Source organism: Procambarus clarkii, chromosome 40 (genome assembly GCF_040958095.1).
Source record: "Procambarus clarkii isolate CNS0578487 chromosome 40, FALCON_Pclarkii_2.0, whole genome shotgun sequence".
NCBI classification, from domain to species: Eukaryota; Metazoa; Arthropoda; class Malacostraca; order Decapoda; family Cambaridae; genus Procambarus; species Procambarus clarkii.
The window spans coordinates 27,867,928-27,885,662 of NC_091189.1; the positions used below are offsets into that span (position 1 = coordinate 27,867,928).

The window sequence follows — 17,735 nt, forward strand, 5'->3', positions numbered from 1 at the left end:
GAACAGAGGTTGCGTATTAAATAAAACCACTAAGACGCAAAAAAGTATATTAATGCAGTGAGTAATTAATGTAAAAATACCCGGTGAAGTTTGATTTAAGACCATTCGTGTTCTTTGTAATCTTTCTAGTACAACTGCTCACAGGATGAGTATGGGGTGCACAATGAACTGCTCACAGGATGAGTATGGGGTGCACAATGAACTGCTCACAGGATGAGTATGGGAGTGCACAATGAACTGCTCACAGGATGAGTATGGGGGGTGCACAATGAACTGCTCACAGGATGAGTATGGGGGGTGCACAATGAACTGCTCACAGGATGAGTATGGGGTGCACAATGAACTGCTCACAGGATGAGTATGGGAGTGCACAATGAACTGCTCACTGGATGAGTATGGGGGTGCACAATGAACTGCTCACTGGATGAGTATGGGGGGTGCACAATGAACTGCTCACAGGATGAGTATGGGGGGTGCACAATGAACTGCTCACAGGATGAGTATGGGGGGTGCACAATGAACTGCTCACAGGATGAGTATGGGGGGTGCACAATGAACTGCTCACAGGATGAGTATGGGGGGTGCACAATGAACTGCTCACAGGATGAGTATGGGGGTGCACAATGAACTGCTCACAGGATGAGTATGGGGGGTGCACAATGAACTGCTCACAGGATGAGTATGGGGGGTGCACAATGAACTGCTCACAGGATGAGTATGGGGGTGCACAATGAACTGCTCACAGGATGAGTATGGAGGGTGCACATTGAACTGCTCACAGGATGAGTATGGGGGGTGCACAATGAACTGCTCACAGGATGAGTATGGGGTGCACAATGAACTGCTCGCAGGATGAGTATGGGGTGCACAATGAACTGCTCGCAGGATGAGTATGGGGTGCACAATGAACTGCTCGCAGGACGAGTATGGAATGCACAATAAAATGCTCGCATAATTAGTATGGGGTGCATAATAAACAACCAAAATGTGTGTAATCCCCCTCTGGGAGTGTGTTCACTTGTCTACTTTAGTCCTGGATCATATTGAGGGGTAAAGTATAGTTGTCAGGTGGTCAATGAGCACGTATGGTGGCTTTAACTCCCTCTCCTTCCACAATGGTCAAATGTCAGTTTGTATATGGAACAATAAACATGTAACACATTCTATGCTTTATTAATTACTGTATTGATTGGAAACATTATTGCAAAAGGTTTTGTTTAATTTTTATTAAAGGTGTTTTGATCAGGTCTATTTAGAACAGGGTTCGTCAAAATAATTAGAAGCGGGCCCCTCCCCTTGTCTCCGCCCCACTGCTCACAGTCTTAGCACGCCAAAATCTCCAGGTCTGAAGTACTGTACAATAATTGTTTCTTTTATTTACTGTTGCATTTGTGCCCCAATATTAACATAGAATTGTGCAACAAATACAGTGTCAGCCATTTTATTATATCATTCATAAATCCTTGCTTGTTTAATCTTCTTATGCCATATATTCTCTAAGGTTATAACATATGATAAGAGGCAGCAAACACACTAAATACTTTACATCAGTGTTCACACTAGAGAGATTATACAATATTCCACTAATACCTATGCAAGTGTTTGAAGCAGGTGAAGAGAATGAATTGAGAGATATTGCTATAATGTGTGATATAGTAATATTGTCAATACCCTTCTACGAGATTCAAAAGCCCCGAGGTGTGGATGGAATTCAATGTAAAGTCGATGACTTGGCAGATAAGCTGTTTACCACTTGAATTCCTTTTCAGAAAATCTCTACCAAGGAATAGTTCCTCTAGATTGAAAATGTGCAAATGTCACCTAGTTTCAAAAAAATGCAAAAAGATCTCAGCAGAAATGTACCATCCAATCTCTTTGACTTGATACATATGCAAGCTTCTGGAGAGAATCCTAAGGAAGGGAATAATTGACCATCGCAACATGAACAGTTTAGTATATTCAATGCAACATGGATTTGTTAAATATAAATCCTGCCTTACAAACCTGTTCACATTTTTGGAAACTGTAACATCTATTCAGACAAAGGACTTCCAGTTGGTGTACTAAACATGGACTTTGCCAAAGCTTTTGACAAGGTACCACATAAGACTAGTAAGGAAATTACTGTACAAACACATGGAATAAATGGCAGGTACTAAAACGGATAAAACAAAGAAAACAAATGGTTGTCCTAAACAGAACTGAATCTGACTGGAGAATTGTGGTGAGAAGGGTACTACAAGTGTCCATTTTGAGGAACCCTTTTTGTAATATACATCATTTACACAGGTGAGACTGTTACAAAGCACATCATCAAATTTGCTGATGACATCTACCCCAAGATCTACATGAACTCTATAAATGGTTGGAAGACTGGCAAATACATTTTTATGTAAAAAATGCAAGACCTTGTATTTTTTTTTTTTTTTACATTAAAAATAAAAAATTACTACCTTGCAGCAGCTTGAAGAAAAGCACCTTGGAGTCAGATTCCATCAATCACTTTGCCTGAAAAAAACAGGCAAAGCAAATCCTAGGTATAGTCAACTCTTTGACTTAAAGGAAAAGGTGTTTATTCAACTGTATATCTCTGGCACACCAGAGATTTGGACTATTGTATCCAAGTATGGAGACCTCATCTTCCAGTCCATCCGCATAAACAAAGGCCAAAGTCCATTCCATTCACCCACCAAAATAGTGGGTGAAGATTTATAACGGTCATAAACCGTTGTTGTTTATGAATAAAAAACGGTTTACACATGACTCATAACTGATTACGTCCAAACACTTTCGGAACAAGTGCTTTGCTGACGACTTTTGTTCGAACCACAACACTGTAAGTGCTTCACCCACCTACTACAAATACAAATAATTGCCAACAGAACCTGAACACATAACCTAACTAGTGTTTAAAATATGCAAAATATGCTAATATAAAATATTACGTTATATTTGAGAATTCCATTTTGAATGAACAGCATGTTAAAATTTAGGAATGCATCTTAGAGGTTGACCGCTGGATGGAATTGACTTGGTCTGAGCATGGGTTGCATTTTCAGAGACAGCTGCTTTGGAGAAAGTTCAACACCGGGCAACAAAACTCATTCCAGAGCTAAGTCAACTCGCATACCAGGAGTGGTTGAGGGCCACAGGACTAAACACTACAAACCAGACATGACAGGGCTGATCTCATTGAAGCTTTTAAAATACTGAACAATTTGGAAATATTGCTCCAGACAACGTCTTTAAAAGGTCAAATGTAACACAAGCAAGGAGCAAGTGTTTCAATCTTAACAGGACACAATGTAGGACTGAGAACAAAAGATACTTTTTATGGTAATAAACCCATGGACCTACCTACCTACCCACCGAAGCCATAAATGCCAAAACCCTGCTGAATTTCAAAATCCAACTCTATAAAATCACAAAGACAAATTGGGGGACCCTTTGAAAAGCTGCCGGCTTCCTGTCCTTATTGAGGGCATTAGAATGATATTGGCCGCCCTCGAGTAAATAAAACTTTTAATTAAATATTTACCATATATGGGTACACCCCATGGGGCTAGGAAACCTGTGCTTTACTTTCTGAAGCTCCCAACGAAGTGTCGTTTAACAGTCATCAGGAGAAAACCTTCACACAAATTGTACATGCTGTAAAGAAAATGAGTGATGTGGTTGGGTGACAATATGAATACAAGAATACATTAATTTATTGACAAATTCAAATCTGACTGACCAGCCCAAAAGTGTTAAGTCTCAAAAAGTATCGTACAGTATTCATTATAACTGTTTGATATATTCCACAGGTTTCACAAATAATGTGAAAGTAGCATTTCATGTGTCATTCCACACAGTCACTAAAGTTATAGAAACTATTGGACAAAATTAATTTAAAACAGCAAGTCAACTATTTGCAAAGATCAGGTCAACCTGTAATGTTGTATTGTAATTACACCTGACTTAATTAGGAAACTAATAATTTGTTACTAGCAGGGCTATTCGTGTAAGGAGCCATTTGTCTTGGGTTGAAAAAAACATTACTTGTGGGTTGTCAGTGAAAAGTGAATTTATCAGAGATTAAGACAGTGAAAAGTTTTTTATTAGCAAGAGGTGACAAACTGCCATTTTTCAATGGGCAGCCGGTGCTACATAGCCTTCCCGGTTCGGTGCCTTCTTTTGATATTTACTTACTTCTATCGGCAGCCAACTTAATTTAAACACTGTAATGTATATGGTATTAAAATAATAAAGCAACTTAAAAATAAAATAGAGTTGATAAAGTTACGTATAATAGAATAACTGCTTATGTTAAGATGGCTGCAAGTTGTCTATAACTATAAGCTGGGAAAGTAATATTTGTGACTGTTTTGTAATATTAGTAAAAAAGCTATATTTGTTAGTACATTTAGTTAGTACATATAAAGCACATTTAGTTCTGGCTTATTGTTCATGCAAGTGTCATTCTTAATGAGTTGCTTATCTGAGTAACAACTTAATGTGAAGCTAATTGGGGCTAAAAATACAATCCACAATTCAAAATCCCGGTTAGTAATATGGAATGAGTTTCTAGCATAGTTTATAGTGTTGCACATTAACATTTGCCTTTGCCGTTGTATATAATTAACGAGTCCTTGAATTGTCTTATCACAGCCTATGTCCTTGTTTACACTAATTTTTAAAGCTATAAAACTGATTTGTCACAGCTGTAACAAAATGTGTGGTTTTTTTATCTTATGTTTATATATAATATCTGTGAAAAGATATTTCCATAACATATTATTCCTATATATACTTGTACAGTTGGGTGTAATGACCTTGTACATGCAGATAGAACTTAGTGATGCATTGTTGTAGATTTTGTAGCATTGAGTGACCTTGTGATATCTTTTTTTTTTATTATTATAGATTATTTGAGCATAGGACAAAAATGGGTAAATATTTAACAAGTTTGTTTTCACAGAATCTACAAATCTTCATTTATATTTCTTTTAATAGTGTAATGCCAGATCTCTGGGGCCCAAAGAGCCAATACTGCATGCTTGTGCGTTCTCGGCTTGTTGCAGCAGTTGTGTAGATACTGTAAAGCTAAACATATTGTACTGTTAAGTATTGCATTAAAGTTTGGTATCATGTTATTTCATATCAGCAAGTACATATCATTAATGCTCTAACCTGAAATAAATGACATTATTAGGCACATGAAACTGTTTATATATTAAACTATAGTACTGCAATTTGGTAAGTAATAAATTTATTGGCTGATTTTGTGATGTATATGAAGTGAATAATATCAGTTACAGCATTTGTATAAGTGTATAATCAGAAACATGTCAGAAATTTGTAAACAAAAATGTAAGTTACATTACTCTTGCAGAAAGTTTTCACGAAGAATCTCTTGCTGAACAAGCTTAACTTTATATAGAAATAAGAGGGGGAGGGTGGCCACCTCCCCCCCCTTCCTATATAATACAATCTTTACCACTGTCTGCTTCTTCAAGGTAAATGAAAATGTGTACACATACAGAGTTCTTTTTATTGTCTTTTGTGTGCACCATTTATAAGTCACCAGGTTGTCAGAAGTCTGTTTTGACAAGACGCAGAGTATTCAATGAAACAAAGAAACGTTGCTCGCCGCTAATTTAGTGTTAAATGTTATCAAACTTCTTGTATAATTTAACTAAAAAAAAAAGCTTATGGACATTAAATTATCTCAATACATACGGAATGTTTGTTTAGTACTAAGTTACACTATTTCACCTATAACAATTGATGTATTTTGGAGACATTATATATTACAAAGATTAAGGCAACAAAATCACACTAAGAGCATCCCTACTTAAGGGCTCCTGTGATGGCCAAACATACAACATTTTCACAGGAACAAGCTATCTATAAAACAATATGATGCAATACACTGGATGGAATAAATTATATATCTTGTATATAATATATAATGACTCAATGTATGCTAGACAACTGTTCTCCACTATCTGCACAAAACCAGGTCATTGTTTCCTAACTCTTAACTTCAAATTAAGGATCACTTTTACAAGGAAATATAATGGCACTAAATTACACATAAACAATCATATTTGACCTATGTATTCTGATGTGAGATTCTAAACATATTAAAACCTCTTAACAGTTGAGTAGAACAAAAGAGAAGACATTCAAAGCAGGATGTAACTCAGTAGTGCGAGACCAAGCATCACCAAGTTACCTAAAATACTTTAATAAATATCTGATATAATGCACAAAATTAACTATCAGAAAACAATGAGTAAAATTACAGTATATTTAAATACAAATATATACAGGTCTGAAAATAGAAACAAGTTTGATAAATCACATAAATAAATATTATGTCAGTCAGCAGATAGAAAGACGTGCTGGCCGTTATTCTGGAACACTCGAGACATTTCAACTTTCTAATTAAAGTTGTAGCAGCATTAACACACCACATACAACTTTTTATGACTTAATTTAATAATGTCAATATTATGCAGTTGGCAATTACCTAAATATAGTTCTGTCTTCACTACAAAAACAAAAAAAAACACATGTTAAGACAAATATTTAACACAAGTGCTATGTAATCTTTTGAAGGAAATGAAGGAGCATGTAGTGTATAGGAATCGTGCAGCACAATGTTCCACAAACACGATCACAGTTTGTCTTGTCTTGGGGCCATAGAGAACGCTTCTGCAACTCAACACTTGAATGTCAGTCTGGGTTAAAAATAATGTAAAAATTCCAGGTTTAATGTTATGATTAGCACCACTTGCTTTTTTTTCTGGGTACACACAGAAAATTTTTTCTGGGTACACACAGAAAATTTTTTCTGGGTATGGGGCCTCGTAGCCTGGTGGATAGCGCGCAGGACTCGTGACTCTGAGGCGCGGGTTCGATTCCCGCACGAAGCAGAAACAAATGGGCAAAGTTTCTTTCACCCTGAATGCCCCTGTTACCTAGCAGTAAATAGGTACCTGGGTGTTAGTCAGCTATCACGGGCTGCTTCCTGGGGGTGGAGGCCTGGTCGAGGACCGGGCCGCGGAGACACTAAAAAGCCCCGAAATCATCTAAAGATAACCTAAAGACACAGTGCTGTAACTAATCAATAATATAATTATTCATACTATCTGGACTGACTACTTGTACAAGTGTCTTTGGGTTGCATTAGTACACAATTCTTAAATATTGCAAAAAAAAAAAAAAAATCTTTGACACTAAAAGTGCAATGTATGATAAATTGATTTGCCTTGAGACTTGCACAAGACATTGGAAGTACTGTATGTTCAATAATTGTATCACTGCACATCTTGCAAAGATCATATTGAAGGTACTCGGACATGTATGAAAATTGTATTTTAATTTATCCCATACAAGCTCTTGGAACAACTATACTTCAACATAAGCCTGAAAATAATGAATCTTTTAAGACATACATGAACATCTGCTGATGTAAAAATTGTCCATTTTGAAATTTCTATCATGGAAAATATTTTCCCTGAATAAGAGGTAAAACTCCATAGCACACTTGTTACATAACAAAGCGAGGAGCTTTTGGCCACAAAATATACGACTGAATTAAATTTCTAGTCCATAATAGCAACTGTACTGTATTTCTATTTATAAAACAATATTTGTTTCTTTTACTTGGGCTTCACATAACTGAATAGAAATCTTCATTATCCTAGATAATATTTTTGTAAATACATACGTACTTTGTTCTGCTTTCACAATTTAAAACGTGAAATGCAGTACGTTGACAAATACTAGTACCTGAGCCCTTGGATAATAAAGATTTTATTGTAAGAAAAAAACACCTAAAGCAGCATTGTGTAATTTACTTCAGATTTACAGCATGAAAAACAAACTAATGCTGAATACATAACCAACTCAAAATTCTGATGGTAAGAAAATATTTACAATGAGAATCTCCTCAGTCAATTATTAATGTAAATCACTGAGGTAAGTGATTCCTGCTGATGTACCACAAGTCTACTTGTACACTTGAGTTGTGGCTAATGGAGCCAAAACTTCCAAGAAATAGGATTGGCACCCTTAACTAAAGCTTTAAAGAATTCCCTTCAGGAAACTCTACCAAAGAGCTGTGTGAAGGATGCAGTGTATCAAGACCTTCCGTCTCTCTAAACTACTCCATAAAGTTATAGAATTTAAAACAAATATAAATTATTATTCTGGCAATGGAATGTTATTTAACAATAGCTTCATTCAAATCTAGCAACATTTATCAGAAGCCTACAGAAACATTCCTACAGCACCTATCTAGTGGAAAAATGTTCCATCACAATCGGACATTTGTCTAGTCTTAACATCTAATAATAAGTCTATTTATATGAGTCATTATGACCATATACTGTATTTGAAAAAAAGGAAAAGAAAAAACTATCATAGCACCAGGAAAAATAACAAAAATATAATTCAAAGCAGTCCAGTGTAATTGTAGTATTTACAAATCGGGTTCACAGAAAGGAATGAACAGTCGAGGAAATAGCCTTAAACCATTCCTTAATCCAATGTCTCGGTATTACACTTGGAGAATACTGAGAACAACCCCAATAAAGAAATGTGTATAATTATTACACAGACTGTAACACCTGACTGCAGAGTTTTAAAGTTCTAAAACATTAACTAAGAGGTGTTACTTCTGTACATCACCTTAAAAGAAGGAACAGGATTTTAATTGAAAACAAACCTCTACTGCCCGATCTATATTCTTTACTCAACTATGTTGAAAACTATCAAAATATTTATAACAAAAATCTATATGTAACAAATTTTACACCACTGGTTAAGCACCTCCAAACTACATACTTTCAGGAAAGTAAATCTGTATGTATATCAAGTTAACCAATGACACCATTTCCTGCATACCTTTGTCAAGGATGACATTAGTAAGAGGGCAGCGTGGAGGCTAACATGTGCACAGTGGACATGTAGCACAGCACAATCCCAACATGCACAACTTGTACGTGGAGTTACTGTAAGTGTTGTACAGTAAGGAAAGATTCATTGGATATCAAAAGCTAGAAATTTTGTTGCATCCTTAAAAACGTACCAAACTTGCCTGTTAAAATGTCAAAAGTAAATGGTGACAACTTTCCTTCGTTAATCTATAAGTTTTGAAATTGTGACTTTTGGTGCTTTTTCACTTAAGAAAATAGCAACAGCATGGCACACATTCATTGATAATTTGGCACATAATATTACTATATATAGATCATAACACTTTGACTTGTGTTTCTAATAAACTATTTATACCCTAGATCAACATTACATACATAAAAGCTGCAGTTGTTAATTAATGAACTATGCACCTTCGTGTGTCAATAACTCAAAATACTTGCATGATCTACAATGTATAAGCAGCTAGATTTCAAAAAGATCATGTAACCTAATTACAGAAACAAGTTCCCACAAACAAATTTTGCAACAGTAATTCTTATCAATTTGTCTTGATAGATTGTAGCTATATATACCACTGGTAAGATGTAAGTAGACTACTGAGTGGGGAAGGGAGGTGTGCTTCTCCACTTTCCTACCTACATAGTTTGAAAATACAGTAAGAGTATCTAACAGAAACCAAATGAAAGAAATTATAAATCAAACAGGGTTGAGGGGACTTAAGGAGGTTCTGCCAAAAGATTGAATATAGTGGTATTCACTCTTAAACTTTAGTGAAGATTTAGTCTTCCAGATGCATAAAACCCACATGACTTCCTCATGTACTGAACTCGCATACTTTGAGCATGTCTGCATAACCAAACACTTCAAGATCTCATTAAAAGGGGGTTTCAGCTCCAACTCTGGGGCATTCCAAGCCACACCAGGACTGCAACAACCTAGACTAGGATGCCCTATCCTGTAAAGCAGCTGCTGCCTAGTAAGCTGCAACCCACATGGGGCTTGGTTAGCATTGAGGTAAATATTCCTGCATTATAACCTCAAGAAAAAGGTTAGGTAATTCAGAGATGAAATCACTTTCATCAAAAGCATGTCTTTCACACGGCAAGTTTAGATGTGACGGAAAAAGGAGAAAGAGAGAACACAACTCGGATCCAAGGATTAAAGAATATTGAAACAATCTTAAATCATTAACCCCTTATTATCCAGCCCGTTGCCGGTGTGAGGGGGCGTGATGGGCGACGATGGTGCACTCTGATGGGTCAAAGTTCGATGCCCAGTGGGATGGCATTTAGTCTACTTTTTGAGCCTTGTGCTCCTACAGCCTTCTTTACTAATTTTGCTTTCTCTCATCTCTCTTTTTTTTTTCCTCCACCTCTTCTACTTTCTGGATGAAACTTCCTGATGAGTGGATCGGAACAACTTAAAAAAAAAGAACTGCTACTATACCTCAATGAAGTGTACTTGCATGGCCAGTGAGAATTTACTCCTCAGTAATGGCCATCAGTCTCCTGAGGCTGATGGATGCCTACTATCAATGGTCAAAATATGTAACCTTTACTGTACAGAACATTGTACAACCCCAAAGTGACTTAGCCATCCACAAATCATTAAAATCTATCCTACCAACAGAAGAGTCTAGATATGATGTGTGTATGCTTTAATGAAACTTTTTTGTAGAAATCGGTTATTTTGAATAAAAATCTTTATTGCCAATAGGTGTAGTGCAACAGGGTAATTTCATTCTTGTTAGAAAGGAAAGAAAGAAAGAAAGATACTGCACTTATTTTTAGTCACACTGTCATTTCCATAATGTGTTAACAAGATTATTTCCAACAATTACTTTTCAATAATCACATACCTTTGACTAGGTTCTCATTGTAACACTTGATCTCAAGAGAGGTCTCCCTCTAAATTTACAATGCTTTCAATGACTAACTTCATCTCCAATTTCAAAACAAATATAACGATGAACTAAAACAAAGACTTAAAAAGCACCACATACAAATGCTTGGAGCAAGATTCTGCTTATCAGAGACAATAATGGGGTAGAGCTTATTTAAATCCTAAACAAATGTGAATTAGAACAAATGCAATGAATAAGAAAAGATATGAACAAATGTTTGAAGGAAGAGAAGCATGAGAACAAAGGCCACAACCTCAGGTGTGGGTATATCTAGCTCAACATTTCTTAAACTAATGTCCGTAGGTAAGACTGGCTTGCTGTTAATCAAGACAAATTTTTAAGAAAATACTATAGCATATTTTCAATTCTGTAATTACAAAAAGATTCTGCTTTAATATTAATAAAAAAAATTTAACTTCCATAAATTGTGCACACACATCTTACGTACCTATGATAAGTCTTTCAGATCTAGCCTTAAGGCAAACAAAAAATAAAGTCTGGAAGATACGAAAGTCTAAGAACCCAGAAGAATCAAATCTCGGAACTTTGAAATGATGAACGAGGGATAAAGTACCGAGTAATAATATTTTCTTCTCTTAAGTATCACGAGGAAATGCACTGTAAATTTATTTCTGCTGTAGTTACTAAAGTAAGAGGAACTGTAGATGCATCAGACCCTTGACATGAGAAAATAGTGAGCATACGATGGGAGGAACCTGCCTCCCTGGCAGGACACACTCGCTACCGACACAATAAAGGTATGTCTGGGGAGTCCAGGGATGAGAGTTCCATCCCACTGCACGCTCTCAACATTTGCTCGTAGCTTCATCACGCGTGATGTCACTCTACATCCTCAACTTCTTATATTTTTTACTATTTGCATATTTATTTGTCTCGAGGACATTTATAAAAGAGAAATATGTGAATAAAGTTCATAGGTTAATTCCAAGTGCACTCCAATGTATTTAAATACGACTTTAGAATCCTGCACGTCTTACGTCCACACTTATTAACCATCAATAATACTAAAGCAGCACAAATTTTTTTATACTTGTTTTAAAGCATTATAAAAGCCCAAATTTTATATTTATACTTCAAGATTCAATTAATACTTTTATGTTAAAACCCTCAATAAGATCATTTTTTTAACTGAAATGTTAATGAATAAAATATATTTGAAATAATACCATTAATATATAATTAAAGAAGCTACTCATGACTACTGTATATCTGTATAGATTAAAAAATGATAATTAGTTAATAACGGCTGCTGACATGAATACGTAACGTGTTGCACTATTTAGGACCATGTTGCTTTAATATATATTTTTTATGTATATTCTGAGTTTCTAAATGTAATAACATATGCCTGAAAGTTCTAAGTTTAGAAATTTTGAAATCTGCTTGAAAAGGTATTATCATCCTCAAGTCTTATCATCAACCAGCTAAAGCTGAAATCAACCAGCTTGACCTGTAAATGATATCTAAAATTGTGAATTTGGCAACATTTAAAAAAAAAAAATCAAGTCAAACATGGTGATATAATACTTTGCCAGGAAAAAGACACCTGAGAATTAGTAAGCATAGCTACCACAAAAGCACAATTAACATATAAAACACTTGTACTTGGCATCCATCAACACTAGTTCCACTTGCTAAAATACTTTGACCTTCATCTTGACTTTAAATGAAGTATTAAATGAACTAGTCACATTATAAACGAAGTGTTAAAATGATTAATCGGACCGATAAAAAGATGACTACGTCATTAAGAAATACATAGTATAGTGTGTTAACAATCCTTGGTTTAAACGGACAATATGAAGATCAAAACTCTTAACGAGGGGTACAACTCGGCATGATGGGCAGCATATATTGCATGCGTACAAAACCATGCGCACAAACCCACAGTTCATTCACTCTTCCGTGTTTCATTTCACATCTATTTATCAGAGGTATATAGTACAGCTTCTCTTTATACATGGAAATGGACCAGACATCCTGGTGTGAGGTAAATACAGGATATTTGACCTTTTAGGTACCACAGTTTTGTGTGTGTGTGTGTGTGTGTGTGTGTGTGTGTGTGTGTGTGTGTGTGTGTGTGTGTGTGTGTGTGTGTTGTGTGTGTTGTGTGTGTGCGTGCGTGCGTGCGTGCGTGCTCGCATGCACGCACACGTGTGTTGTCCCTTGACGAACACACACATTAAAGGTTATACACTGCGACAAACACCATACCACAGGTGTGCAGGTGTGTGTGTGTGTGTGTGTGTGTGTGTGTGTGTGTGTGTGTGTGTGTGTGTGTGTGTGTGTGTGTGTGTGTGTGTGTGTGTGTGTGTGTCCCTTGACAAACACACGCAGTATAGGTTGTACACTATGACAAACACCCACATGATGAAATTAATTATATGCAATGTGTTTCAGTGAATCTATTTACTTACCTGATAATGTGTACGAAGTTATTCTAACATTAGTTCTTGCTGAAGAGATTTTCATTTCCTCATAATAAAATTCTGGGCTACTAGTCCCATAACTTTTCATTGATGTTTTAATAGTCACATTAATAGTCTAAGCATTAACACACTACATACTTCAGGCATTTCCTGTTTAATAACCATTAGCAAAATGAGCATGTTATGAAGAATAGTTATTCAAATTTAAAATGATAAAAAACTTCTCACTAGTGTGTCATTCACAAGATTCTTAAAGACTATTCACTCATCATCATCTTTTAACCCTTACACTTCTCAAATGCCATATGTGAATCATCCTTACAAGGTTGCAATACATTGATCCTTATGGGGGTTTCAATACTTTTTTTGTCCTGTGTACCTGGATGTAGGACTTTTACAGAATTTAGCAGTTTAAGGGTTACAGTCTTTCATATCACACACCTCATCCAATTTCCCACATATAAACTGGTTTTATATTACAAAACTACTTCTCATAATATGTGTTACAGTATGTCCTGTGCTGATAGGGTGGCACATGCAGGCAAGGGCAGCATGTTCATATTGGAGCCCAACTATGAAACCTGCAGAGCATGTGTGCCCAATACAAACATCAGTGTTCTCAAATCTGAACTGAACCATCAGCTAATAAGCCGTGAGTTCAGTGATACTGCGGTGTCAAGCAACCCCGGAACAATGTTAGGGCTTTAAGTGGTAAAGATGTTACAAAAGAACATCTCCTGAGATTTCTGAAAAGCCTCACATCTTCCTGGGTAGAGTTAGCTGATTTGGGTACCAAATGAACATGATTACATCCTATACCCCATTGAAGAAAACATGCACTGTATCTTGTTAAGGGAATGTGGTAGTTAGCTAGTTCCATTATCTAATAATTTTCATTCTATTAATATGGCATCATGTGCCCAAAATCTGCCAGGCCAAAATGACAGCTGCATTAAAAAGCTTCACTAGTCTTACTTGTTTATACAGGTGAAAAACAAATTAGATTTATGTTTTCTTTAGGCACCACGGCCAAGAATAACCTTTCCAAAACCTATTGACTTATGTTATGACAGATGTACACGTCACTGATATTTTCGTACAAATAAAGTTAATGCCACATTAAATAGAGATAACTTGTGTATCTTCCATACAAAAGACTTTTAACAATCACATCCAAAATAACAAAATGTATTTCAAGCAAATATCCATATTTAGAATTTCTCCACAGCAATCCTCTACCTAAAAAATATTTTGTACAAAACTGTGGATAATAATTATATTTGTATGTAATGTGGATTGCACCACTTGCCTTGAACTCTTCCAATAGTAGATCACATCACTTGAACCCTTGCGATAGTAGATCACATCACTTGAACCCTTGCGATAATAGATCACATCATTTGAACTCTTTCGTTAGTGAATCACACCACTGGAACACATCCACTAGTCATATCAATGACTTCACTCATTCTCCAGCTTTTACCTTTCAGCTTTGCATTTCTTGGATTCCTATTGAGCTGTTGCTGTTGCAGGTGGAGGAGGAGGAGCATTAGCAGGGGTCGTGGAGGTGAGAGGAAAGTACTCCGAGCTCGAAAGCAGTGGAGCAACTGGAGGTCCTAAACTCATTTGAATCAGTGATGATGCTCCTTCCACTTCTGGGTGACACTGTACCACATGGACCTGTCAATACAAAGAGTAGCTGTAGCACAGTGGTTTCAGTACTTTCCTCACAATTGAGAGATCTGGGTTCAATCCCCAGCCAGGACAGACATACTAGGTATGCTTACTTTCACCTGATGCCTCAGTTCACCTAGTTATAAATAGGTGCAATTGTTGTGGGTTGCATCTAGGGGAAGGTCGGTCATTGGTCTAGGAAAAATATTACCAATCTGGATATACTTGGCCCTCCTTTTTGAAGAGGTTAGCATGCACAGTGGAATCACAATTTTGTGATAGATCTATAAGAAAACTATTGAAACTTTATGGTGGAATGGAACTCAGATCCCGGAGGCCAGATTCACGAAGCAGTTACGCAAGCACTTACGAACCTGTACATCTTTTCTCAATCTTTGGCGGCTTTGGTTATAATTATGAAACAGATAATGAGCTCTGAAGCACCAGGAGGCTGTTGATAACAATAACAACAGTTGATTGGGAAGTTTTCATGCTTGTAAACTGTTTAATAAATGTAACCAAAGCCGTCAAAGATTGAAGAAAGGTGTACACGTTCGTAAGTGCTTGCATAACTGCTTGGTGAATCTTGTCCCTGACCTCTACATGCATGCATGAGAGGTAGAGGACAGCAGAAGGATTGTTGTTGTGGTTCCAATACTGTACAGCAGGTAGTTGAGTATGTCTTATGCGGCCAGATTGCCTCATTAAATTCTTAAAAATAATTAATACACCAGTATAAACAATACAGTTTGTAGTCTTACAACCATGCAAATTGTTTTGAAATTCTATTTCAAATTGGTAATAATGCACAAGTAAAAGAGTATCTCACCTGCTTCTGAGATGCTGTATAGAAACCAAGTCCACACATGGAGCAGACATTCTGGCTACGTGCAATATGACTTTGTGTCTTCTTGTGTCTATTCAGGTCACTCTGAGTTACACCATTGTAATTGCAGACGTCGCAACTATACAATTTTATACCTGAAACAAATGTATAGCCTCATTATGAGTGATCAAATCAACTGACAAGTAATACCAAAGTAGAAACCTTAGAATAGTTACTTCACGCTTCTTAATGGTTATCAATACTTAGAGAATGGTGGGTATAAATAGGAGCTGCCTCATATGGGCCAAAGCTTCTGCAATTTCCTTTCTTCTTATATCCTAATAGTAAATTCATATGTCTGTTAAATAGTTGCCAAGATGTAACGCCCTTTTTTAAAATCAGGTTAGTCATAGATCTCGACTTGGATGTCAATAATTGCGGTGCTTTACCCAGACAAGTCTCTAAGATGAAAGAAGAAAAGTCATCCTGGCATTGCATAAAGCTACTAGTATACTTTAATCCCTAAAATGACTCGGCTAACTGGGAGTACTATATTGTGGGGCACAAGAAAAAATAGTTCTTGCAATCAATGAAAAAATGTGCATTTAACTATCAGAGCACAGGAGGTAATCACAGGTAGTGGCTGGAGCTGTTTAAGGGTTAGGCAGAAGTAAAAGTTCTTCTATATGTTGGTTAGAAAGTAATGTTAAAAAAATTTGGAAGATTAAACTATAAATTCTGTTGTTGATTTAAAAATTAATAGCCAGGTAACTGGCTAGAAAATATAACGAAAACTGCAAATGATATTACAGAGGTTGATGCACATTTAGACACATGTAAGGAAATACTGCAGTCGTACAATGAAATCAAACCTGCCTCCCTGGACTTGTCATGTGCCTGGGCAGTCGAGGGATGCAACCTTAATCTCACTAATGAACAAATCCACAAGGGCCATGACGAGGATTCGAACCTGCGTCCGAGAGCATTCCAGACACTGCCTAAGTATTCGGTAGAATTTCTGGTTGCAACTCTTATACCATATCATGGCTCAGTCAATTAAGGCAGCGTCTGGGATGCTCTCGGACGCAGGTTCAAATCCTTGTCACGGCCCTTGTGGATTTGTTCATGTGATGCATCACGCTACTGTATTGTGATTTCTGTGTGTAGTTAATCCCACTATACAGCCTAAATATTTACTCATAGATCATATTCTTATGACTTCATTGAGCTTCATGTATACCTGCTTGATGCAGTTCTGGGAGTTCTTCTACTCCCCAAGCCTGGCCTGAGGCTAGGCTTGACTTGTGAGAGTTTGGTCCACCAGGCTGTTGGTTGGAGCAGCTCGCAGGCCCACATATCCACCACAGCCCGGTTGGTCCGGCACTTCTTGAAGAAAACTATCTAGTTTTTCTCTTGAAGATGTCCACAGTTGTTTCGGCAATATTTCTTACTCACTAGGAGGATGTCGAACAACTGTGGACCTCTGATGTTCATACAGTGTTCTCTGATTGTGCCTATGGCACCTCTGCTCTTCACTGGTTCTATTGAACCAGTGAACCATTGAGACACATCTCAATGTCTAATCAAGACATTGAGGTGTAAATCTTGTCCTAATAACACACTCAGACCTTGACAAAGTACTCGGGAGAGTGTGAAAGACTTGGTGTAAATTCCTTACATAAATTTCACAAATACACAAGTGTGGGTTTTTATCCTATGTTATTATGTCTGTAAGAAGACATTACCATTACTTAATCAGCATTGTGTTCACTGATATAAGTGAACCTTGTACATAGTCTTTATCAGTCAAGATCATCTTTGACACCATCATTGCAAAATAATTGCAGTTACTTATTTTATTCATCATTATTAACTGATTCTATGTCCCTGAGCTGTACAGTGATGCTATAACCTGCAGCTGCATCTGGACTGGGGTTTTGGGAGTTCTACA

At 36.6% G+C, this 17,735-nt stretch overlaps 1 protein-coding gene across 1 annotated transcript in view; it reads right to left on the bottom strand.

Moving 5' to 3' along the window:
* Positions 1–5,519: 5,519 nt before the first annotated feature.
* LOC123758011 (zinc finger protein 236) overlaps positions 5,520–17,735 on the bottom strand; it is a 135,421-nt gene continuing 123,205 nt past the window's right edge. The window contains 2 exon segments of the mRNA XM_069338904.1: positions 5,520–14,964; positions 15,788–15,939. Of these exon segments, the coding sequence (XP_069195005.1) occupies positions 14,794–14,964; positions 15,788–15,939 (323 nt within the window). The 3' untranslated portion in view covers positions 5,520–14,793.